This window comes from Cherax quadricarinatus, chromosome 10 (assembly GCF_038502225.1).
Source record: "Cherax quadricarinatus isolate ZL_2023a chromosome 10, ASM3850222v1, whole genome shotgun sequence".
NCBI lineage: Eukaryota > Metazoa > Arthropoda > Malacostraca > Decapoda > Parastacidae > Cherax > Cherax quadricarinatus.
In genome coordinates this window covers 41,239,263-41,265,094 of record NC_091301.1, presented here as the reverse complement: position 1 = coordinate 41,265,094, position 25,832 = coordinate 41,239,263, and the positions used below count along the sequence as shown (strand labels likewise).

General features: G+C 42.5%; 1 protein-coding gene across 1 annotated transcript in view; it reads left to right on the top strand.

The window, feature by feature from the left end:
- Positions 1-25,832, top strand: part of LOC128687811 (uncharacterized) — an 834,709-nt gene that overhangs the window by 711,113 nt on the left and 97,764 nt on the right. Inside the window, exon 4 of the mRNA XM_070083794.1 lies at positions 17,209-17,334. Coding sequence (XP_069939895.1) covers positions 17,209-17,334 — 126 coding nt within the window. The remainder of the gene's footprint in view (positions 1-17,208; positions 17,335-25,832) is intronic.

Below are 25,832 nucleotides of genomic sequence, written 5' to 3'. Positions count from 1 at the left end.
GTATCATTAACATCATTCTTGGTGTTGTGGTGGGTGTATCACTAACACAATGCTGGGTGTTGTGGTGGGTGTATCATTAACACCATGGTCGGTGTTGTGGTGGGTGTATCATTAACACCATGGTGGGCGTTGTTGTGGGTGTATCAATAACACCATGGTGGGTGTTGTGGTGGGTGTATCATTAACACCATGGTGGGTGTTGAGGTGGGTGTATCGTTAACACCATGCTGGGTGTTGTAGTGGGTGTATCATTAACACCATACTGGGTGTTGTGGTGGGTGTATCATTAACACAATGCTTGGTGTTGTGGCTGGTGTATCATTAACACCATGCTGGGTGTTGTGGTGGGTGAATCATTAAAACCATGGTGGGTGTTATGGTGGGTGTATCATTATCACCATGCTGGATGTATCATTAACACCATGGTGGGTGTTGTGGTGGGTGTTGTGGTGGGTGTATCGTTAACACCATGCTGGGTGTTGTAGTGGGTGTATCATTAACACCATACTGGGTGTTGTGGTGGGTGTATCATTAACACCATGCTGGTTGTTGTGGTGGGTGTATCATTAACACAATGCTTGGTGTTGTGGCTGGTGTATCATTAACACCATGCTGGGCGTTGAGGTAGGTGAATCATTAACACCATGGTGGGTGTTATGGTGGGTGTATCATTATCACCATGCTGGGTGTTGTGGTGGGTGTACCATTATCATGCTGCTTGTAGTGGTGGGTGTATCATTAACATCATTCTGGGTGTTGTGGTGGGTGTATCACTAACACCATGGTGGGTGTTGTGGTGGGTGTATCCTTAACACAATGCTGGGTGTTGTTGTTCGTGTATCATTAACATCGTTCTGGGTGTTGTGTTGGGTGTATCATTAACACATTGCAGGGTGTTGTGGAGGGTGTATAATTAACACCATGGTGGGTGTTGAGGTGAGTGAATCGTTAACACCATGCTAGGTGTTGTTGCGGGTGTATCATTAACAGCATGCTGGGTCTTGTGGTGGGTATATCATCAACACCATGCTGGGTGTGGTGGCGGGTGTATCATTAACACAATGCTAGGTGTTGTGGTGGGTGTATCATTAACACAATGCTTGTGTTGTGGTTGGTGTATCATTAACACAATACTGGGTGTTTCTGCGGGTGTATCATTAACACCATGCTGGGTGTTGTAGTGGGTGTATCATTAACACCATGCTGGGTGTGGTGGTGGGTGTATCATTAACACAATGCTGGGTGTTGTGGTGGGTGTATGATTAACACAATGGTTGTGTTGTGGTTGGTGTATCATTAACACAATACTGGGTGTTGTTGCGGGTGTATCATTAACAGCATGCTGGGTCTTGTGGTGGGTGCATCATTAACACAATACTGGGTGTTGTGGTGGGTGTATCATTAACACCATACTGGGTGTTATGGTGGGTGTATCTTTGAAACCATGGTGGGTGTTGTCGTGGGTGTATCATTAACACCATGGTGAGTGTTGTGGTGGGTGTATCTTTAACACCTTGCTGGGTGTTGATGTGGGTGTATCATTAACACAATGCTGGTGTTGTGGTACGTGTATCATTAACACCATCCTGGGAGTTGTAGTGGGTGTATCATTAACTCCATGCTGGGTGTTGGTGTGGGTGTATCATTAACACCATGCTGAGTGTTGTGGTGGGTGTATCATTAACACCATTCTGGGTGTTGTGGTTGGTGTATCATTATCATGCTGGGTATTATGGTTGGTGTATCACTAACATAATGCTGGGTGTTGTGGCGGGTGTATCATTAACATAATGCTGGGTGTTGTGGCGGGTGTATCATTAACACCATGCTTTGTGTTGTGGTGGGTGTATTATTAACACCATGGTGGGTGTTGTGGTGGGTGTATCAATAACACCAGGGTGGGTGTTGTGGTAGGTGTATCATTAACACAATGCTGCGTGTTGTGGCGGGTGTATCATTATCATGCTGGGTATTGTGGTGTGTGCATCATTAACACAATTCAGGGTGTTTTGTTAGGTGTATCATTAACACCATGCTGGGTGTTGTGGTGGGTGTATCATTAACACAATGCTGGGAGTTGTGGTGGGTATATCATTAACACCATGCTGGGTGTTGTTGTTGGTGTATCATTATCATGCTTAGTGTTGTGGTGGGTGTATCATTATCATGCTGGGTGTTGTGGTGGGTGTATCATTATCATGCTTAGTGTTGTGGTGGGTGTATCATTATCATGCTGGGTGTTGTGGTGGGTGTATCATTATCATGCTTAGTGTTGTGGTGGGTGTATCATCATGCTGGGTGTTGTGGTGGGTGTATCATTATCATGCTTAGTGTTGTGGTGGGTGTATCATTATCATGCTTAGTGTTGTGGTGGGTGTATCATTATCATGCTGGGTGTTGTGGTGGGTGTATCATTATCATGTTGGGTGTTGTGGTGGGTGTATCATTATCATGCTTAGTGTTGTGGTGGGTGTATAATTATCATGCTGGGTGTTGTGGTGGGTGTATCATTATCATGCTTAGTGTTGTGGTGGGTGTATCATTATCATGCTTAGTGTTGTGGTGGGTGTATCATTATCATGCTGGGTGTTGTGGTGGGTGTATCATTATCATGCTGGGTGTTGTGGTGGGTGTGTCATTATCATGCTTAGTGTTGTGGTGGGTGCATCATTATCATGCTTAGTGTTGTGGTGGGTGTATCATTATCATGCTTAGTGTTGTGGTGGGTGTATCATTATCATGCTTAGTGTTGTGGTGGGTGTATCATTATCATGCTGGGTGTTGTGGTGGGTGTATCATTATCATGCTGGGTGTTGTGGTGGGTGTGTCATTATCATGCTTAGTGTTGTGGTGGGTGTATCATTATCATGCTGGGTGTTGTGGTGGGTGTATCATTATCATGCTTAGTGTTGTGGTGGGTGTATCATTAACACAATGCTTGGTGTTGTGGCCTGCTGCAGTGTTCCTCCTTTCTTTTGTTCTTATGTTCTTATGTATATCATTAACACCCTGGTGGGTGTTGTGTGTGTATCATTAACATCATTCTTGGTGTTGTGGTGGGTGTATCACTAACACAATGCTGGGTGTTGTGGTGGGTGTATCATTAACACCATGGTCGGTGTTGTGGTGGGTGTATCAATAACACCAGGGTGGGTGTTGTGGTAGGTGTATCATTAACACAATGCTGCGTGTTGTGGCGGGTGTATCATTATCATGCTGGGTATTGTGGTGGGTGCATCATTAACACAATTCAAGGTGTTTTGTTAGGTGTATCATTAACACCATGCTGGGTGTTGTGGTGGGTGTATCATTAACACAATGCTGGGAGTTGTGGTGGGTATATCATTAACACCATGCTGGGTGTTGTTGTTGGTGTATCATTATCATGCTGGGTGTTGTGATGGGTGTTTCATTATCATGCTTAGTGTTGTGGTGGGTGTATCATTATCATGCTGGGTGTTGTGGTGGGTGTATCATTATCATGCTTAGTGTTGTGGTGGGTGTATCATTATCATGCTGGGTGTTGTGGTGGGTGTATCATTATCATGCTTAGTGTTGTGGTGGGTGTATCATTATCATGCTTAGTGTTGTGGTGGGTGTATCATTATCATGCTGGGTGTTGTGGTGGGTGTATCATTATCATGCTGGGTGTTGTGGTGGGTGTATCATTATCATGCTTAGTGTTGTGGTGGGTGTATCATTATCATGCTGGGTGTTGTGGTGGGTGTATCATTATCATGCTTAGTGTTGTGGTGGGTGTATCATTAACACAATGCTTGGTGTTGTGGCCTGCTGCAGTGTTCCTCCTTTCTTTTGTTCTTATGTATATCATTAACACCCTGGTGGGTGTTGTGGGTGTATCATTAACATCATTCTTGGTGTTGTGGTGGGTGTATCACTAACACAATGCTGGGTGTTGTGGTGGGTGTATCATTAACACCATGGTCGGTGTTGTGGTGGGTGTATCATTAACACCATGGTGGGTGTTGTGGTGGGTGTATCATTAACACCATGGTGGGTGTTGAGGTGGGTGTATCGTTAACACCATGCTGGGTGTTGTAGTTTGTGTATCATTAACACCATACTGGGTGTTGTGGTGGGTGTATCATTAACACCATGCTGGGTGCTGTGGTGGGTGTATCATTAACACAATGCTTGGTGTTGTGGCTGGTGTATCATTAACACCATGCTGGGTGTTGTGGTGGGTGAATCATTAAAACCATGGTGGGTGTTATGGTGGGTGTATCATTATCACCATGCTGGATGTATCATTAACACCATGGTGGGTGTTGTGGTGGGTGTTGTGGTGGGTGTATCGTTAACACAATGCTGGGTGTTGTAGTGTGTGTATCATTAACACCATACTGGGTGTTGTGGTGGGTGTATCATTAACACCATGCTGGGTGTTGTGGTGGGTGTATCATTAACACAATGCTTGGTGTTGTGGCTGGTGTATCATTAACACCATTCTGGGCGTTGAGGTAGGTGAATCATTAACACCATGGTGGGTGTTATGGTGGGTGTATCATTATCACCACGCTGGGTGTTGTGGTGGGTGTACCATTATCATGCTGCTTGTAGTGGTGGGTGTATCATTAACATCATTCTGGGTGTTGTGGTGGGTGTATCACTAACACCATGGTGGGTATTGTGGTGGGTGTATCCTTAACACAATGCTGGGTGTTGTTGTTGGTGTATCATTAAGATCGTTCTGGGTGTTGTGTTGGGTGTATCATTAACACATTGCAGGGTATTGTGGTGGGTGTATAATTAACACCATGGTGGGTGTTGAGGTGAGTGAATCGTTAACACCATGCTAGGTGTTGTTGCGGGTGTATCATTAACAGCATGCTGGGTCTTGTGGTGGGTATATCATCAACACCATGCTGGGTGTGGTGGCGGGTGTATCATTAACACAATGCTGGGTGTTGTGGTGGGTGTATCATTAACACAATGCTTGTGTTGTGGTTGGTGTATCATTAACACAATACTGGGTGTTTCTGCGGGTGTATCATTAACACCATGCTGGGTGTTGTAGTGGGTGTATCATTAACACCATGCTGGGTGTGGTGGTGGGTGCATCATTAACACAATGCTGGGTGTTGTGGTGGGTGTATGTTTAACACAATGGTTGTGTTGTGGTTGGTGTATCATTAACACAATACTGGGTGTTGTTGCGGGTGTATCATTAACAGCATGCTGGGTCTTGTGGTGGGTGTATCATTAACACCATACTGGGTGTTATGATGGGTGTATCTTTGAAACCATGGTGGGTGTTGTCGTGGGTGTATCATTAACACCATGGTGAGTGTTGTGGTGGGTGTATCTTTAACACCTTGCTGGGTGTTGATGTGGGTGTATCATTAACACAATGCTGGTGTTGTGGTACGTGTATCATTAACACCATCCTGGGAGTTGTAGTGGGTGTATCATTAACTCCATGCTGGGTGTTGTTGTGGGTGTATCATTAACACAATGCTGGGAGTTGTGATGGGTGTATCATTAACACCATGTTGGGTGTTGTGGTGGGTGTATCATTAACACCATGCTGAGTGTTGTGGTGGGTGTATCATTAACACCATTCTGGGTGTTGTGGTTGGTGTATCATTATCATGCTGGGTATTATGGTTGGTGTATCATTAACACAATGCTGGGAGTTGTGGTGGGTGTATCATTAACACCATGTTGGGTGTTGTGGTGGGTGTATCATTAACACCATGCTGGGTGTTGTGGTGGGTTTAGTATTAACACAATGTTGGGTGTTGTGGTGGGTTTGTAGATGAATGGTTCATAGAACCGACATGTTGATAAATTAGACACATGTGCAACTCTTGGGTATCTTTATTGAGGAAACGTTTCGCCACACAGTGGCTTCATTAGTCCATACATAGGAGAAACTTGAAGAACAGGAGGAGAATGATGTAATCAGTCCCTCAACCTTGAGTCGATGTGTTCAGTCCATCAATCTTGAATAGAATACGGCATATGAGCTGAGAAGCAGCTTATAAACCGTATGGCCGGAGAGGTGCAGCAGTCATAGGTGGTGTCACATTTGTTCAATGTGGAAGTAGGTCGTGCCCAAGAATTAGGCAAGTGAAGAATTCCTAAGTATTAAGATCCCAAGAAGTTGCAGTGTCTGACAAGTTTGTAGATTTATCAACATGTCGGTTCTATGAACCATTCATCTACAAACTTGTCTGACACTGCAACTTCTTGGGATCTTAATACTTAGGAATTCTTCACTTGCCTAATTCTTGGGCACGACCTACTTCCACATTGAACAAATGTGACACCACCTATGACTGCTGCACCTCTCCGGCCATACGGTTTATAAGCTGCTTCTCAGCTCATATGCCGTATTCTATTCAAGATTGATGGACTGAACACATCGACTCAAGGTTGAGGGACTGAATACCTCATTCTCCTCCTGTTCTTCAAGTTTCTCCTACGTATGGACTGATGAAGCCACTGTGTGGCGAAACGTTTCCTCAATAAAGATACCCAAGAGTTGCAGTTGTGGTGGGTGTATCATTAACAGCATGCTGAGTGTTGTGGTGGGTGAATCATTAACTCCATGGTGGGTGTTGTGGTGGGTGTATCATTAACACCATGCTGTGTGTTGTGGTGGGTGTATCATTATCATGTTGGGTGTTGTTGTGGGTGTATCATTATCATGCTGAGTGTTGTGGTGGGTGAATCATTAACACAATGCCTGGTGTTGTGGTTAGTATATAATTAACACCATGGTGGGTGTTGTTGTGTGTGTATCATTAACATCATTCTGGGTGTTGTGGTGGGTGTATCATTAACACAATGCTGGGTGTTGTGGTGGGTGTATCATTAACACCATGGTGGGCGTTGTTGTGGGTGTATCAATAACACCATTGTGGGTGTTGTGGTGGGTGTATCATTAACACCATGGTGGGTGTTGTTGTGGGTGTATCGTTAACACCATTCTGGGTGTTGTAGTGGGTGTATAATTAACACCATGCTGGGTGTTGTGGTGGGTGTATCATTAACACAATGCTTTATGTTGTGGCTGGTGTATCATTAACACCATGTTGGGTGTTGTGGTGGATGTATCATTAACACAATGCTGGGTATTTTGGTGGGTGTATCATTATCACCATGCATATTATTGTGGTGGGTGTATCATTAAAATATTGCTAGGTGTTGTAGTGGGTGTATCATTAACACCATGGTGGGTGTTGTTGTGGGTATATTATTAACATCATTCTGGGTGTTGCCGTGGGTGTATCATTAACACAATGGTCGGTGTTGTGGTGGGTTTATTATTAACACCATGGTGGGTGTTGTGGTGGTTGTATCATTAACACCATGCTGGGTGTTGTGGTGGTTGTATCATTAACACCATGCTGGGTGTTGTGGTGGGTGTATCATTATCATGATGCGTATTGTGGTGGGTGTATTATTAACATCAATCGGGGTGTTGTGGTGGGTGTATCATTAACACCACGGTGGGTGTTGTGGTGGGTGTATCTTTAAAACAATGCTGGGTGTTGTGGTGGGTTTATCATTAACACAATGCTGGGTGTTGCGGTGGGTGTATCATTAACACCATGGTGGGTGTTGTGGTGGGTGTATCATTAACATCATGCTGCGCGTTATGGAGGGTGTATCATTAACATTCTGGGTGTTGTGTTGTGTGTATCATTAACACAATGCTGGGTGTTGTGGTGGGTGTATTTTTAACACCATGGTGGGTGTTGTGGCGGTTGTATCATTAACACCATACTGGGTGTTGTGGTGCGTGTATCATTATCACAATGCTGGGTGTTGCGGTGGGTGTATCATTAACACCATGGTCGGTCTTGTGGTGGGTGTATCATTAACACCATGGTGGGCATTGTTGTGGGTGTATCAATAACACCATGGTGGGTGTTGTGGTGGGTGTATCATTAACACCATGGTCGGTCTTGTGGTGGGTGTATCATTAACACCATGGTGGGTGTTGAGGTGGGTGTATCGTTAACACCATGCTGGGTGTTGTAGTGGGTGTATCATTAGCACTATACTGAGTGTTGTGGTGGGTATATTATTAACACCATGCTGGGTGTTGCGGTGGGTGAATCATTAACACCATGGTGTGTGTTATGGTGGGTGTATCATTATCACCATGCTGGATGAATCATTAACACCATGGTGGGTGTTGTGGTGGGTGTATCATTAACATCGTTCTGGTTGTTGTGGTATGTGTATCATTAACACAATGCTGGGTGTTGTGGTGGGTGTATCATTAAAACCATGGTTGGTGTTGTAGTGGGTGTATCATTATCATGCTGGTTGTTGTGGTGGGTGTATCATTAACACAATGCTGGGTGTTGTGGTGGGTGTATCATTAAAACCATGGTTGGTGTTGTAGTGGGTGTATCATTATCATGCTGCATGTTATGGTGGGTGTATTATTAACATTCTGGGTGATGTGGCGGGTGTATCATTAACACAATGCTGGGTGTTGTTGTGGATGTGTAATTAACACCATGCTGGGTGTTGTAGTGGGTGTATCATTAACACCTTGCTAGGTGTTGTGGTGGGTGTATTTTTAACACCATGGTGGGTGTTGTGGCGTTTGTATCATTAACACCATGCTGGGTGTTGTGGTGAGTGTATCATTATCATGCTGGGTATTGTGGTGGGTGTATCACTAAAAACCATGATGGGTGTTGTGGTGGGTGTATCATTAACACCATGCTGGGTGTTTTGGTGGGTGTATCACTAAAAACCATTATGGGTGTTGTGGTGGGTGTATCATTAACACCATGCTGGGTGTTGTGGTGGGTGTATCACTAAAAACCATGATGGGTGTTGTGGTGGGTGTATCATTAACACCATGCTGGGTGATTTGGTGGGTATATCATTAACACCATGGTGGGTTTTGTGGAGGGTGTATCATTAACACCTTGCTGGTTATTGTGGTGGGTGTATCATTAACACCATGGTGGGTTTTGTGGAGGGTGTATCATTAACACCTTGCTGGTTATTGTGGTGGGTGTATCATTAACACCATGGTGGGTGTTGTGGAGGGTGTATCATTAACACCATGCTGGTTATTGTGGTGGGTGTATCATTAACACAATGCTGGTTATTGTGGTGGGTGTATCATTAACACCATTTTGGGTGTTGTGGCGGGTGTATCATTAACACAATGCTGGTTATTGTAGTGGGTGTATCATTAACACCATTTTGGGTGTTGTGGCGGGTGTATCATTAACGCCATGCTTTGTGTTGTGGTGGGTGTATTATTAACACCATGGAGGGTGTTTTGGTGGGTGTATCAATAACACCAGGGTGGGTGTTGTGGTAGGTGTATCATTAACACAATGCTGGGTGTTGTGGTTGGTGTATCATTATCATGCTGGGTATTATGGTGGGTGTATCATTAACACAATGCTGGGAGTTGTGGTGGGTGTATCATTAACACCATGCTGGGTGTTGTGGTTGGTGTATCATTAACACCATGCTGAGTGTTGTGGTGGCTAAATCAATAACTCCATGGTGGGTGTTGTGGTAGGTGTATCATTAACACTATGCTGGGTGTTGTGGTGGGTGTATCATTATCATGCTGAGTGTTGTGGTAGGTGTATCATTAACACAATGCTTGGTGTTGTGGTGTGTATATCATTAACTCCCTGGTGGGTGTTGTTGTGTGTGTATCATTAACATCATTCTTGGAGTTGTGGTGGGTGTATCATTAACTCAATGCTGGGTGTTGTGGTTGGTGTATCATTAACACCATGGTCGGTGATGTGGTGGGTGTATCATTAACACCATGGTGGGCGTAGTTGTGGGTGTATCAATAACACCATGGTGGATGTTGTGATGTGTGTATCATTAACACCATGGTGGGTGTTGTGATGGGTGTATCGTTAACACCATGCTGGGTGTTGTAGTGGGTGTATCATTAACACCATGCTGGGTGTTGTGGTGGGTGTATCATTAACACCATGCTGGGTGTTGTGGTGGGTGTATCATTAACACAATGCTTGGTGTTGTGGCTGGTGTATCATTAACACCATGCTGGGTGTTGTGGTGGGTGAATCATTAACACCATGGTGGGTGTATCATTATCACCATGCTGGGTGTATCATTAACACCATGGTGGGTGTTGTGGTGGGTGTATCACATTAACATCGTTCTGGGTGTTGTGGTGGGTGTATCATTAACACAATGCTGGGTGTTGTGGTGGGTTTATCATTAACACCATGGTTGGTGTTGTAGTGGGTGTATCATCATGCTGGGTGTTGTGGTGGGTGTATCATTATCATGCTGCATGTTATGGTGGGTGTATCATTAACATTCTGGGTGATGTGGCGGGTGCATCATTAACACAATGCTGGGTGTTGTTGTGGGTGTGTAATTAACACCATGCTGGGTGTTGTAGTGGGTGTATCATTAACACCTTGCTGGGTGTTGTGGTGGGTGTATCATTAACACCATGTTTGGTGTTGTAGTGGGTGTATCATTATCATGCTGGGTGTTGTGGTGGGTGTATCATTATCATGCTGCATGTTATGGTGGGTGTATCATTAACATTCTGGGTGATGTGGCGGGTGTATCATTAACACAATGCTGGGTGTTGTTGTGGGTGTGTAATTAACACCATGCTGGGTGTTGTAGTGGGTGTATCATTAACACAATGCTGGGTGTTGTGGTGGGTGTATCATTAACACAATGCTTGTGTTGTGGCGAGTGTATCATTAATAGCATGCTGGGTCTTGTGGTGGGTGTATCATTAGTACAATGCTGGTGTTGTGGTGGGTGTATCATTAATAGCATGCTGGGTCTTGTGGTGGGTGTATCATTAGTACAATGCTGGTGTTGTGGTGGGTGTATCATTAACACAATGCTGGTGTTGTGGTGGGTGTATCGTTAACACAATGCTGGTGTTGTGGTGGGTGTATCATTAACACAATGCTGGTGTTGTGGTGGGTGTATCATTAACACAATGCTGGTGTTGTGGTGGGTGTATCATTAACACAATGCTGGTGTTGTGGTGGGTGTATCATTAACACAATGCTGGTGTTGTGGTGGGTGTATCATTAACACAATGCTGGTGTTGTGGTGGGTGTATCATTAACACAATGCTTGGCAGAATAATGTTGGTAAGAATCATCTCCAATACGTTAGGCAAAAGGACACAAAAGCAACTAATGAGACATTTTATTGCTGGAATGTTTCACTCTAGAGGAGCTTTTTCAAGCCAATACAGACAACAGAGAGCAACTAAGAGCATATATCCTGTAAGTAACAGTGAGGTGTAAGAACCTGTGAACTACAGTAGGCCTATTGGCCCATGGTAATGGAGAAGGCAGCAGCAGCAGGAAACTATGCTGCCTTTATCCCATTTAATAGTGTCTGAAATGAAGATTACTGATGATTCAAAACATTTTACTCTACGGAAATTTGGTTCTTTAATCACGATGCACGTGTTATTAATTCTCATTAATTATCTAAAGGATTTCTTGTGTTGTGCTCATTCGTTTTTTAAGTTGTTTCTGCATTCATTAATGTGTTCGCTGAGACGTGTTTCTAGGCTTCATACTGCTTTACCGACGTATAACTTGTCACAGCCTCTACCTGAACAAATTAACGGTTCTTCACTTTGGTCCTGATCTTGTTTTTGATGGATATGCTGGTTGCGATAGAAACTGTAGTGTGTGAGCTTGTGCGAGCATTCTCGAGACGTTTAAGGAAACTTGGATGCTGGGAAAGATTTTAACTTTGTTTAAAGAAGTGTCAGTGCGTGGAGAATGGATTATTCCGAGGGCTCGTGTCTTATAGTCCTTGCTGGAAATGGAAGGAAAGTGTAGCTCGGAGACGGTTTGGTGCCTATATTCTCACTCCTTGTATAGAAACTCGTGGCTGGAAATTTGGTATGCTCTTAAGAATTATTCGATTATGCCTCGTTTAGTCTATGTATCTTAAATGGATTAGAGGTATGCAAGATCGTATTTGTTTGTAGGCTTCCTGAAGACTTGGAATTATAGGTGTTACTATTTAGTGAAGACGTCGAGGAATGGTAACCTATTATTGGACTCAAGTATGAATTGGATAGCCTATTCATCTGCGATGAGTCTTCTCTGTAGATTCTGTACAAAATGCATGGAGGTTATTAAGTCGTCGTCCACGTTACGTAATCCTGAAGGGAGAGTCGTACTACTCAACATCACATACTGCAACACCAACTTGATATATATCTTAAATACCAATCTACGTACGAGCCCATCAGCACACAGTAGTGGGAGTCACTCACCGAAAGTTCTCTTTTCATGTCCAGACAAATATTCAGACTCACTGAGCAAGGGATAAAACTTCTACACTTGATACCTAGCAACCCCAAGCCAGCACACATGTATGAAATTCTTAAGACCCATTAAAACAGTATCTTTTTAAACATAAGAACATAAGAACATAAGAAAAGAGGAACACTGTAGCAGGCCTGTTGGCCCATACTAGGCAAGTCCTTTACAATTCATCCCACTAACAAAACATTTGCCCAACCCAATTTTCTATGCTACCCAAGAAATAAGCACTTCAGGTGTAGGTAGTGCAGACTCGCCGAACTCCTTTCCTGCCTTCTGGGAACAATCATCCCTACTCATCTATAGCACTCAGGCGACGTTCTTTACCTCATAGGATTCCTCTTTCCGAAACAATTTCCAAAGTAGTTTGGACATCACTTCTCTTTTCACAAAACCACCTACCACACAAACCATTGACCTCCGACGTAAAATAAATCAGGAAATTAATTTTCGTTAATCTTCTTTCAACAGCAGGTTCTGCAGCCAAATATTTGTCATGGATATTGCTTTCCCATCAACGCCGTCTTGTATATGAAGCACCTAGAAACTCAGCTCTTCATTAACATCATCATCAGTATCATATGGTTACTTTACGTGGACGACGTCTTAATAATAACTCTCAAACATTTTGCCATGCAGAATGTACAGAAAAGGTTCAACCTTCAATCGATATGGAGACCAGAGTCTCTATATCAATTCTGATATTGGTAGTGGCAAGTCGAAGACTTTCGTCTAGTGTTTCATTTCCTGTTTGATTTCTGGTTTCGGATTTTACTTGCTTCATGGTAGAAAACGTACATTCACATACATATGTACTACAAAACACAGAGTGCAGCTTTAGTGCAAAGTCTCTCAGCTTGGGGAATCTATCCATGCAGACCAACTTCCAGAAACTCTCCTGATTTTCATTTTTCTTTGCAAGCAACAACTGGTCAGACTGCAGTTCACACAGTTCAAGCAGAACTTTTGGTAACTGTCTCCACAATAACATTCATGGGATTGTTAAATAAAAAGAGACTGGGTTTCAGTTTTTCAAAGTCTCCAAATCGTTTCTCAAACTCGCTAGATAAAATTAAAATTTTCTAACAAAACATGAAAAGTCAGACTCGATATCATCTGCTATGAGTTCATGACAAGAAGTAAAGTGTACAAGATAATTCTTTCCTAAACACACACTAAATAGCTGCAGCTTCTTGCGGAAAGCTTCAATGTGTCCAACTAGTTGAGAAATAATTTGTTTGCCTTGTAAGCTGATATTCAGCATATTTAAGTGGGCTGTCATGTTTATTAGGAATGCTACGGTGCAAAGAAAGTCTTTATCTTGCAGCTAAGCTTGGTACATCTGTATATTGCTCAGCTGTTCATTTTGAAAAAATGATAGGGTATCTTTCCGAAGAGCAAGGAAATGTTGGATAATTTTTCCAGCACTCAGCCACCTGATACTTGAGTGCAGTGGTAGGTAATTGAATTCTGTGTTTAGTTCTTCAAGGAAAAACATGAATTTTGTGTCTCTGTGACTTATTACCGCCTCTGCTGACAACACTCTGCATGACATCAATCATCTGTAATACCTTGCCACATAATGCTTCTTGGTGGATAATGCAGTGTAATGTGATACAATCAATTTTGTTTTCCTTCAGGAAGCCAACTAACCTGACAATATTGTCGGCTATAACTCTTGCACGATCTGTTAAAATACAGGGACGCATGCTGAACACGTCCCCACTCTGTACTAATCATGATCATGGAGTGGGATTCTCACTCGACTGTAACGCTGTCATTCTAGTAACATAGTATTATTTCTCATACATAACCTATGCGTCGCACATACTTAATGTTTCTTTAATGAAAATAAATTAATAAATCAGTATATTAATATGAGTGCTCGCGGGCTACAAAAAATCCACCCGCGGACCAGTAGTAGAACCATCTTGTTCTATATATAATAACAGATTAACATAGTAAGGTAATTTAGATACCACTAATTAATGAATATAAAATCGTTGTCTGTATGATTTTTTTTTCTATTTTGGTCATCGGCGGAGTAGCGATGGAGGCTCCAGCAATAGTCTACCATCAGGGGTGTTTCCCATCTCCCTTGATACCTTTCCTCCATCACTTTTATATCGTGATGGAACTTCTCCCCATGTTCCTCACTGGTCTTACCAAGATTGTGGAAATCTGCCTAGGTTTATATGGAAAAAGTGTACCTTTGTGCTCATATTAGTACCTTTGAACTTGTATGACCAGAGCTTTGGTAAGATGGGGAAGAAAGAAGGATGGGTAAGGATGGAAATATGGGAAAGGGTAGGTGGGGTGAGGTTAGGTTAGTACCTAAATTCTCGAAGCTTGTCAGCATGTTTTGCACCAGTTCTTCATAATTGTCTGCTTTGTGATTACCCAGAAGTTCTTGACAACTGACACATAACTGTACCATGCAGAAGCTTCAATACCGTTCATACATTTTGTGAAATTAGAATCCTTGATAACCTTTCGAATCTGAGGACTATCGAAGATTCCAGCTTTCAGTTTTTCCATACTTAGTCCAGGGAACGATCTACGAATGTATTTGAAGCAATTGCATAATTACCCCTAACTTAATGTGGAGTGGTGGCAGAATATTATCCCTGTCAACCAATGGCTCGTTAATGATGTTTGCTGCACCTACAGTCATGTTTTCTCTTGAAGGCCATGTCACTTTTGTCCAGCGATCTGCCTTCACCCTACTGTTCCACATATAGAGAAACAATGGTACTTCGTATATCCACTCTGTTTCTCAAGCAAGAAGTTTACCATTTTCAGATCAACACAAATAGACATCACGTGCTCATAAAAGCAATGCTTCTGCAATATCATTTTGAAAGAGATGCATATTGGTTATTGTTGTGCAATAAGAAACATTTCAAGCTTCTAATGGAGCTGTTTATAAACAGCCACCAATCTCTTACTCGATATTCAAGTCCCATTCGAAGAAGTCCAGGGATGATATTGCAGTATATAAGTTCTTCATCTTGGCTGTAGTAAGGCAGGAGTTCAACCTCTCTTGTCCAATAAACTGTTTTTTTAACTCCTTGTTATAAACAGTTCTTTTCTTTTAGTCTGGATGGTAAAAGTTCAGATGCTTGCTTTGACAAACTGAGGTCACGAACTGCTGTGGTGTTGAAATGTTTACTTCGTAATCACTTCCACTTCTATCACCTGTGTTACATCCTAAACCGTGAGTTTCTTCAACGTCTGGCAACAGAAGGTCAGGCAGTGTTGTAAACACTACCTGACACAGGTCTTTCACATCCACCATACAGAAATAACAGTCATGATGGTTTTTTGACTCTCTCCACACCATAAGCACACCCAAATTTAAACTTTTCCTTTGACTATTTTTCCACTGCCGTAAGCATTCTGCACAAGTTTTACAAACCGTATGGGGTGCCCAAGAGTTGATTAAGACGTATATGCAACAGTTGGGTCACTTTATTGTTGAAACATTTCGCCTACCCAGTAGGCTTCTTCGCTCAGATACAGAGATAACAGGTGTAGTGAAATTTCACTACTACTCCTGCTGGCTCAGTATTTGACTGAAGGAGCCTACTGTGTAGGTGAAACATACGTTTCAGTAATAAAGTGACCCAATTGTTGCATATGTCTTAATCATCAAGTTGTCGGTATTCTATACCATTATCAACGTAAGACTTGTTCTCCAGCGTCACTCCAGAATAAGCAAGATAAGCTTGTGTTACAAAATCTGTTATTTTTTCTTTGTTTTTGTAAAGAGTATTCGCCACAAATGTACCAAAATGCATTGGAATTATTTAAGCAGCTTTTCGTGAAAACACTCATATATCTGCAAAAATAACAAAACAGAGGTTACAATGTTGTTAACTGATTCTTGTTGATAAAACTCTTTTCCTTAAATATTAAATAATTTTAAAATAAAATTCTAATATTTATTTAAAGTATCTGTATATACAAATTGTCACTACATATACACACGTTATGGCTAAGTTTCCTCCTAACTGAGAGTAGTTATGTAGTATCTCACAAACTAGAGCCACTTTGAAACACCTACTGTAATTTTCGAATTCAACAAGATCGTCATTACATAGAAACCAAGATTTACAGCTACTACTACCCCAACCCCACCCCCCAACAACACCCAACCCCCCCATCCAACTCACCCAACCCACCCCACCAACCCACAACCAAACCCCACCCACCTACCACCACCTTGTATTGTTTATATTGACTTGAGAAAGCTCCTGCAAAGACAAACACTGACACAACAGATTGTTTCATTACATGCGTATGTCATTTTACCTTACACATTGTTGGTAATTCTGCCAACATTACTGACACCCTGCAAGATGTTAATGATACACCCACCACATCACCTTGTAGGGTGTTGTGCTGGGTGTATCATTAACACCATGCAAGGTGTTGTGGTGGGTGTTGTCTTAACAAGCTACTCATGTGTAGTCAGTGGTTACTAACTCATGTTTCCTGTTTATTCCAGGTTGCTGATCTGGTTCACTTTCACTAACGCTTCTTTTAAGAATAATACTATTTGTATTCGGCTTTACGATGCTTTTTAAGTTATTCACAATTTGCTTGGTGGCACAGTGTAAGGTTCATTACAAGACAAGACCCAGGTTTGATTCCAGGGCTGGGCGAGAGATATGGGCAGGTATTACTGCACCTGCTGCCGCTATTTACCTAGAAATGCCTACCTGGGAGTCAGTTGTCTGTCATGTGGCATAACGATTAGGCTGAGTTTTCAAGTGAGCCAAGGCAAGATAGCAGCTCTTGACCTGTTAACTATATATGAAACTGCCCCCCCAAAAATATTTGATATGTAGTGCAACTACTGATGTGGTACTTCCATCCACAGTTGCGACGTCGCAGCCCGAGGCCGTGAACTACATGCACCTGCATCGCACTCCCTCTGAAGCCAGGGAGGCCGGTTACGCTCTCCACGCAGAGCACAAGCCTCGCCTCAGCGACATCTACTTCACAGGTGAGTCTCGGTGTGCCCTGGGTACACCTGACTTCTTGAAACTGTTCCTGTGAGAATTTTTTGAGTCCTAGTTGCTGTTTGTGTTCCGTGGCTCGGTTGGTAGAGCACTCGGCTCACACACTGAGTGTCTGTGGTTCGATCTCCGGTACGGGTGGGACATTGGGCGTGTTTCCTTAAAACACCTGTTATTGTTCATCTAGCAGTATGCAGGTACCTGGGTATTAGCCGACTGGTGTGGGTTGCATCCTGTGGACAAAATTAAACTAAATAGCCAGAAATGCTCTGCATATCTAGATGCATGTGGGTTGATGTCAGCCATGGTATGTATAAGTTGTACCATGTACTTGTAGAAGTAAATATTATTATTATTATTATTATTATTATTATTATTATTACTATTTGGCACTATCTGTGAGTCGCTGAGGCTACGAACAAGTTTCTTATTGTCTGTGCAGCTGTATGATCTCTGTGTTTATCGCTTGTTTTTAATATAATAATCTCGTATTGTCTGTATTTTTAACTTTTATTAAGTTCTAATATCGGTGGAGTGAGGATGATATGGAAATATCTATTGAGTGGTAATATCCTGGAAATGGTTATAAAATAAGACTCAAAATATTAGTGGAATGAGGCTGGTGTAGCAGTGTCTGTGGTATGATAACCTGAGACTATACTGAGTAGAGCCGCCGGCTCAAGGTGCAGTTAGCAACTCGGAAGACGAGACGAATTAGGACTGATGAAGACGTGGCACTCCTCGACGTAGTTAATACTCCATACTCATGAATATGTGTATCCAAACAATTAGTGTTGTAACAGAGACGTTGATTGGTATATGAGTTATCGATTTCTGTATGTAATATTAATCCATTGTCTTAGTTAGGACCGGAGAATAAGTGTGCTAGAGAAATTAGGATATTTCTGTTCATTTTCTCTGACGAAGACTATAAAAGCCGATAATCATAGTGTAATATTCGCATTATTTAACCCTGATTACTTCTTATTCTTTTGTACAGGGTTTTACAAGGTTGGGTTAAGGTTCCTAACTTTATTTACAAGCTAAGAGCTGTTACCTACATCAGTTCGCGTGAGAGTCTTTTTTAATATTATGAGATATACAAATATAGTAGGTTGGTAGACAGCAACCACCCAGGGAAGTACTACCGTCCTGCCAGATGAGTGTGAAACAAAAACCTATAACTGTTTTGCATGATGGTAGGATTGCTGGTTTCTTTTTCTGTCTCATAAACACGCTAGATAACAGGGATATCTTGCTACTCCTACCTACACTTTGGTCACACTTCACAGACACGCACATGCATATATATATATATATATATATATATATATATATATATATATATATATATATATACATAAATCTAGGTTTTTCTCCTTTTTCTAAATAGCTCTTGTTCTTTTTTATTTCTTCTATTGTCCATGGGGAAGTGGAAAAGAATCTTTCCTCCGTAAGCCATGCGTGTCGTATGAGGCGACTAAAATGCCGGGAGCAATGGGCTAGTAACCCCTTCTCCTGTATACATTTACTAAAAAAGAGAAGAAGAAAAACTTTATAAAACTGGGATGCTTAAATGTGCGTGGATGTAGTGCGGATGACAAGAAACAGATGATTGCTGATGTTATGAATGAAAAGAAGTTGGATGTCCTGGCTCTAAGCGAAACAAAGCTGAAGGGGGTAGGAGAGTTTCAGTGGGGGGAAATAAATGGGATTAAATCTGGAGTATCTGAGAGAGTTAGAGCAAAGGAAGGGGTAGCAGTAATGGTAAATGATCAGTTATGGAAGGAGAAAAGAGAATATGAATGTGTAAATTCAAGAATTATGTGGATTAAAGTAAAGGTTGGATGCGAGAAGTGGGTCATAATAAGCGTGTATGCACCTGGAGAAGAGAGGAATGCAGAGGAGAGAGAGAGATTTTGGGAGATGTTAAGTGAATGTATAGGAGCCTTTGAACCAAGTGAGAGAGTAATTGTGGTAAGGGACCTTAATGCTAAAGTAGGAGAAACTTTTAGAGAGGGTGTGGTAGGTAAGTTTGGGGTGCCAGGTGTAAATGATAATGGGAGCCCTTTGATTGAACTTTGTATAGAAAGGGGTTTAGTTATAGGTAATACATATTTTAAGAAAAAGAGGATAAATAAGTATACACGATATGATGTAGGGCGAAATGACAGTAGTTTGTTGGATTATGTATTGGTAGATAAAAGACTGTTGAGTAGACTTCATGATGTACATGTTTATAGAGGGGCCACAGATATATCAGATCACTTTCTAGTTGTAGCTTCACTGAGAGTAAAAGGTAGATGGGATACAAGGAGAATAGAAGCATCAGGGAAGAGAGAGGTGAAGGTTTATAAACTAAAAGAGGAGGCAGTTAGGGTAAGATATAAACAGCTATTGGAGGATAGATGGGCTAATGAGAGCATAGGCAATGGGGTCGAAGAGGTATGGGGTAGGTTTAAAAATGTAGTGTTAGAGTGTTCAGCAGAAGTTTGTGGTTACAGGAAAGTGGGTGCAGGAGGGAAGAGGAGCGATTGGTGGAATGATGTAAAGAGAGTAGTAAGGGAGAAAAAGTTAGCATATGAGAAGTTTTTACAAAGTAGAAGTGATGCAAGGAGGGAAGAGTATATGGAGAAAAAGAGAGAGGTTAAGAGAGTGGTGAAGCAATGTAAAAAGAGAGCAAATGAGAGAGTGGGTGAGATGTTATCAACAAATTTTGTTGAAAATAAGAAAAAGTTTTGGAGTGAGATTAACAAGTTAAGAAAGCCTAGAGAACAAATGGATTTGTCAGTTAAAAATAGGAGAGGAGAGTTATTAAATGGAGAGTTAGAGGTATTGGGAAGATGGAGGGAATATTTTGAGGAATTGTTAAATGTTGATGAAGATAGGGAAGCTGTGATTTCGTGTATAGGGCAAGGAGGAATAACATGTTGTAGGAGTGAGGAAGAGCCAGTTGTGAGTGTGGGGGAAGTTCGTGAGGCAGTAGGTAAAATGAAAGGGGGTAAGGCAGCCGGGATTGATGGGATAAAGATAGAAATGTTAAAAGCAGGTGGGGATATAGTTTTGGAGTGGTTGGTGCAATTATTTAATAAATGTATGGAAGAGGGTAAGGTACCTAGGGATTGGCAGAGAGCATGCATAGTTCCTTTGTATAAAGGCAAAGGGGATAAAAGAGAGTGCAAAAATTATAGGGGGATAAGTCTGTTGAGTGTACCTGGTAAAGTGTATGGTAGAGTTATAATTGAAAGAATTAAGAGTAAGACGGAGAATAGGATAGCAGATGAACAAGGAGGCTTTAGGAAAGGTAGGGGGTGTGTGGACCAGGTGTTTACAGTGAAACATATAAGTGAACAGTATTTAGATAAGGCTAAAGAGGTCTTTGTGGCATTTATGGATTTGGAAAAGGCGTATGACAGGGTGGATAGGGGGGCAATGTGGCAGATGTTGCAAGTGTATGGTGTAGGAGGTAGGTTACTGAAAGCAGTGAAGAGTTTTTACGAGGATAGTGAGGCTCAAGTTAGAGTATGTAGGAAAGAGGGAAATTTTTTCCCAGTAAAAGTAGGCCTTAGACAAGGATGTGTGATGTCACCGTGGTTGTTTAATATATTTATAGATGGGGTTGTAAGAGAAGTAAATGCGAGGGTCTTGGCAAGAGGCGTGGAGTTAAAAGATAAAGAATCACACACAAAGTGGGAGTTGTCACAGCTGCTCTTTGCTGATGACACTGTGCTCTTGGGAGATTCTGAAGAGAAGCTGCAGAGATTGGTGGATGAATTTGGTAGGGTGTGCAAAAGAAGAAAATTAAAGGTGAATGCAGGAAAGAGTAAGGTTATGAGGATAACAAAAAGATTAGGTGATGAAAGATTGAATATCAGATTGGAGGGAGAGAGTATGGAGGAGGTGAACGTATTCAGATATTTGGGAGTGGACGTGTCAGCGGATGGGTCTATGAAAGATGAGGTGAATCATAGAATTGATGAGGGAAAAAGAGTGAGTGGTGCACTTAGGAGTCTGTGGAGACAAAGAACTTTGTCCTTGGAGGCAAAGAGGGGAATGTATGAGAGTATAGTTTTACCAACGCTCTTATATGGGTGTGAAGCGTGGGTGATAAATGTTGCAGCGAGGAGAAGGCTGGAGGCAGTGGAGATGTCATGTCTGAGGGCAATGTGTGGTGTGAATATAATGCAGAGAATTCGTAGTTTGGAAGTTATGAGGAGGTGCGGGATTACCAAAAGTGTTGTCCAGAGGGCTGAGGAAGGGTTGTTGAGGTGGTTTGGACATGTAGAGAGAATGGAGCGAAACAGAATGACTTCAAGAGTGTATCAGTCTGTAGTGGAAGGAAGGCGGGGTAGGGGTCGGCCTAGGAAGGGTTGGAGGGAGGGGGTAAAGCAGGTTTTGTGTGCGAGGGGCTTGGACTTCCAGCAGGCATGCGTGAGCGTGTTTGATAGGAGTGAATGGAGACAAATGGTTTTTAATACTTGACGTGCTGTTGGAGTGTGAGCAAAGTAACATTTATGAAGGGATTCAGGGAAACCGGCAGGCCGGACTTGAGTCCTGGAGATGGGAAGTACAGTGCCTGCACTCTGAAGGAGGGGTGTGAATGTTGCAGTTTAAAAACTGTAGTGTAAAGCACCCTTCTGGCAAGACAGTGATGGAGTGAATGATGGTGAAAGTTTTTCTTTTTCGGGCCACCCTGCCTTGGTGGGAATCGGCCAGTGTGATAAAAAAAAAAAAAAATACAAATATGGAGCAGGACTAAGTTGGAGCTGTCTGTGGGAGAGCGATTTCATTTGGTCAACTGACTGTATTTCGTTCATGTTATTATGCTGTACGAACATGTTTCAGACACGTCTCGCTAGGAATAAATGATCATAGATCAAACAATGTTCTGGAGTGAAGTTGCTGTTTGCTGCCCGTCTTGTTGTGTAGAAACTCATTCCTCACTGCCCATGGAGTGGAGCCAAGTGTGGTACATACACAATATTGGTCTTGTACATGATAGTAAGGGCGAGAGATGAGCCGTCCTGCTCTGTTCTCTATACTGTCAAGAAGTTGCAGATGAGACAGAGAGCAGGTAGTCCAAGAAAACAGAGCATTACTCAAGGTGTGAGTGCACTTTATGCTTTGTACATAATCTTGCAACCTTTACTATCGAGAAAATGGTGCACCGGTTCTAGGTCTGAGCTTGGTAATGGCTGTGTTCCGGTGAGGTGGTGAACAGGTTGTAGGGCTCAGCTAGTTGATGGCTGTGTTCCGTTGAGGCGGTACACAGGTTGCAGTGGTGAGCTAGTTGATGGCTGTGTTCCGGTAAGGTTGTGCACAGGTTGCAGGGTCAGCTAGTTGATGGCTCTGCTCCGGTGAGGTGGTGCACAGGTTGTAGGGCTGAGGTAGTTGATGGTTGTGTTCCGGTGAGGTGGTGCACAGGTTGTAGGGCTGAGGTAGTTGATGGTTGTGTTCCGGTGAGGTGGTGCACAGGTTGTAGGGCTGAGGTAGTTGATGGCTGTGTTCCGGTGAGGTGGTGCACAGGTTGTAGGGCTGAGCTAGTTGATGGTTGTGTTCCGGTGAGGTGGTGCACAGGTTGTAGGGCTGAGGTAGTTGATGGTTGTGTTCCGGTGAGGTGGTGCACAGGTTGTAGGGCTGAGCTAGTTGATGGCTGTGTTTCGGTGAGGTGGTGCACAGGCTGCAGGGCTGAGGTAGTTGATGGCTGTGTTCCAGTATGGTGGTGCACAGGTTGTAGGGCTGAGTTAGTTGATGTCTGTGTTCCGGTGAGGTGGTGCATAGGTTGCAGAGTTGAGGTAGTTAATGGTTGTGTTCCGGTGAGGTGGTGCACAGGTTGCAGAGCTGAGGTAGTTAATGGTTGTGTTCCGGTGAGGTGGTGCACAGGTTGCAGAGCTGAGGTAGTTAATGGTTGTGTTCCGGTGAGGTGGTGCACAGGTTGTAGGGCTGAGGTAGTTAATGGTTGTGTTCCGGTGAGGTGGTGCACAGGTTGCAGAGCTGAGGTAGTTAATGGTTGTGTTCCGGTGAGGTGGTGCACAGGTTGCAGAGCTGAGGTAGTTGATGGATGTGTTCCGGTGAGGTGGTGCACAGGTTGTAGGGCTGAGCTAGTTGATGTCTGTGTTCCGGTGAGGTGGTGCACAAAACAGCTACCGTTTTGAGCGGTGATGTCAGTAGTGATGAGAGCCGATTCAAACTAGCGCGTGACATAAAAATTTATTTTACATTATAAGCATCAGAATGGCAGTATAAATGTATACATTATATAAATCTTATGTGATAAGAATGAATTTAGTTTAGCTAATACAAGCCACCAGCAGATATACATGCCGCTAGCAAACTGCTGCGGCTAACTGTCGCTAAAGAAATTGTGATCACAAGTGACATCAGTCTTCTTTTGACATTACGTATTTGATATTGATTATTTAATGTATATAATAATTGTAAAATGAAAGCAGACTTGCCAAATATGAAGAAAATTGTATTAAAAAATTAACATTACACTGCTTAGTGTGTGTGGGAGGGGGTGAGGGGTGCAAGGTGAAGTAGTGAATATCCTAAGTACTTTTGGATTTAATAATGTTTCGGCTGTTTGATTTTTTTTATACATATATCACTTAAGTATGTTTATTGTTACCAAGATAGTAAATGCATTTAAGAGTAAGAATAGCAGTTATATATATATATATATATATATATATATATATATATATATATATATATATATATATATATATATATGCAAAACAACCACTCTGAAAGAATAGAGAAATTCCAAGCGCTTTCGTGACTACGAATTTCTCTATTCTTTCAGAGTGGTTGTTTTGCATATTCTGAAATCACCTGTTTACTGTGATCTTATTGTATATATATATATATTATTTTTTTTTTATTATCACACCGGCCGATTCCCACCAAGGCAGGGTGGCCCGAAAAAGAAAAACTTTCACCATCATTCACTCCATCACTGTCTTGCCAGAAGGGTGCTTTACACTACAGTTTTTAAACTGCAACATTAACACCCCTCCTTCAGAGTGCAGGCACTGTACTTCCCATCTCCAGGACTCAAGTCCGGCCTGCCGGTTTCCCTGAATCCCTTCATAAATGTTACTTTGCTCACACTCCAACAGCACGTCAAGTATTAAAAACCATTTGTCTCCATTCACTCCTATCAAACACGCTCATGCATGCCTGCTGGAAGTCCAAGCCCCTCGCACACAAAACCTCCTTTACCCCCTCCCTCCAACCTTTCCTAGGCCGACCCCTACCCCGCCTTCCTTCCACTACAGACTGATACACTCTTGAAGTCATTCTGTTTCGCTCCATTCTCTCTACATGTCCGAACCACCTCAACAACCCTTCCTCAGCCCTCTGGACAACAGTTTTGGTAATCCCGCACCTCCTCCTAACTTCCAAACTACGAATTCTCTGCATTATATTCACACCACACATTGCCCTCAGACATGACATCTCCACTGCCTCCAGCCTTCTCCTCGCTGCAACATTCATCACCCACGCTTCACACCCATATAAGAGCGTTGGTAAAACTATACTCTCATACATTCCCCTCTTTGCCTCCAAGGACAAAGTTCTTTGTCTCCACATACTCCTAAGTGCACCACTCACTCTTTTTCCCTCATCAATTCTATGATTCACCTCATCTTTCATAGACCCATCCGCTGACACGTCCACTCCCAAATATCTGAATACGTTCACCTCCTCCATACTCTCTCCCTCCAATCTGATATTCAATCTTTCATCACCTAATCTTTTTGTTATCCTCATAACCTTACTCTTTCCTGTATTCACCTTTAATTTTCTTCTTTTGCACACCCTACCAAATTCATCCACCAATCTCTGCAACTTCTCTTCAGAATCTCCCAAGAGCACAGTGTCATCAGCAAAGAGCAGCTGTGACAACTCCCACTTTGTGTGTGATTCTTTATCTTTTAACTCCACGCCTCTTGCCAAGACCCTCGCATTTACTTCTCTTACAACCCCATCTATAAATATATTAAACAACCACGGTGACATCACACATCCTTGTCTAAGGCCTACTTTTACTGGGAAAAAATTTCCCTCTTTCCTACATACTCTAACTTGAGCCTCACTATCCTCGTAAAAACTCTTCACTGCTTTCAGTAACCTACCTCCTACACCATACACTTGCAACATCTGCCACATTGCCCCCTTATCCACCCTGTCATACGCCTTTTCCAAATCCATAAATGCCACAAAGACCTCTTTAGCCTTATCTAAATACTGTTCACTTATATGTTTCACTGTAAACACCTGGTCCACACACCCCCTACCTTTCCTAAAGCCTCCTTGTTCATCTGCTATCCTATTCTCCGTCTTACTCTTAATTCTTTCAATTATAACTCTACCATACACTTTACCAGGTACACTCAACAGACTTATCCCCCTATAATTTTTGCACTCTCTTTTATCCCCTTTGCCTTTATACAAAGGAACTATGCATGCTCTCTGC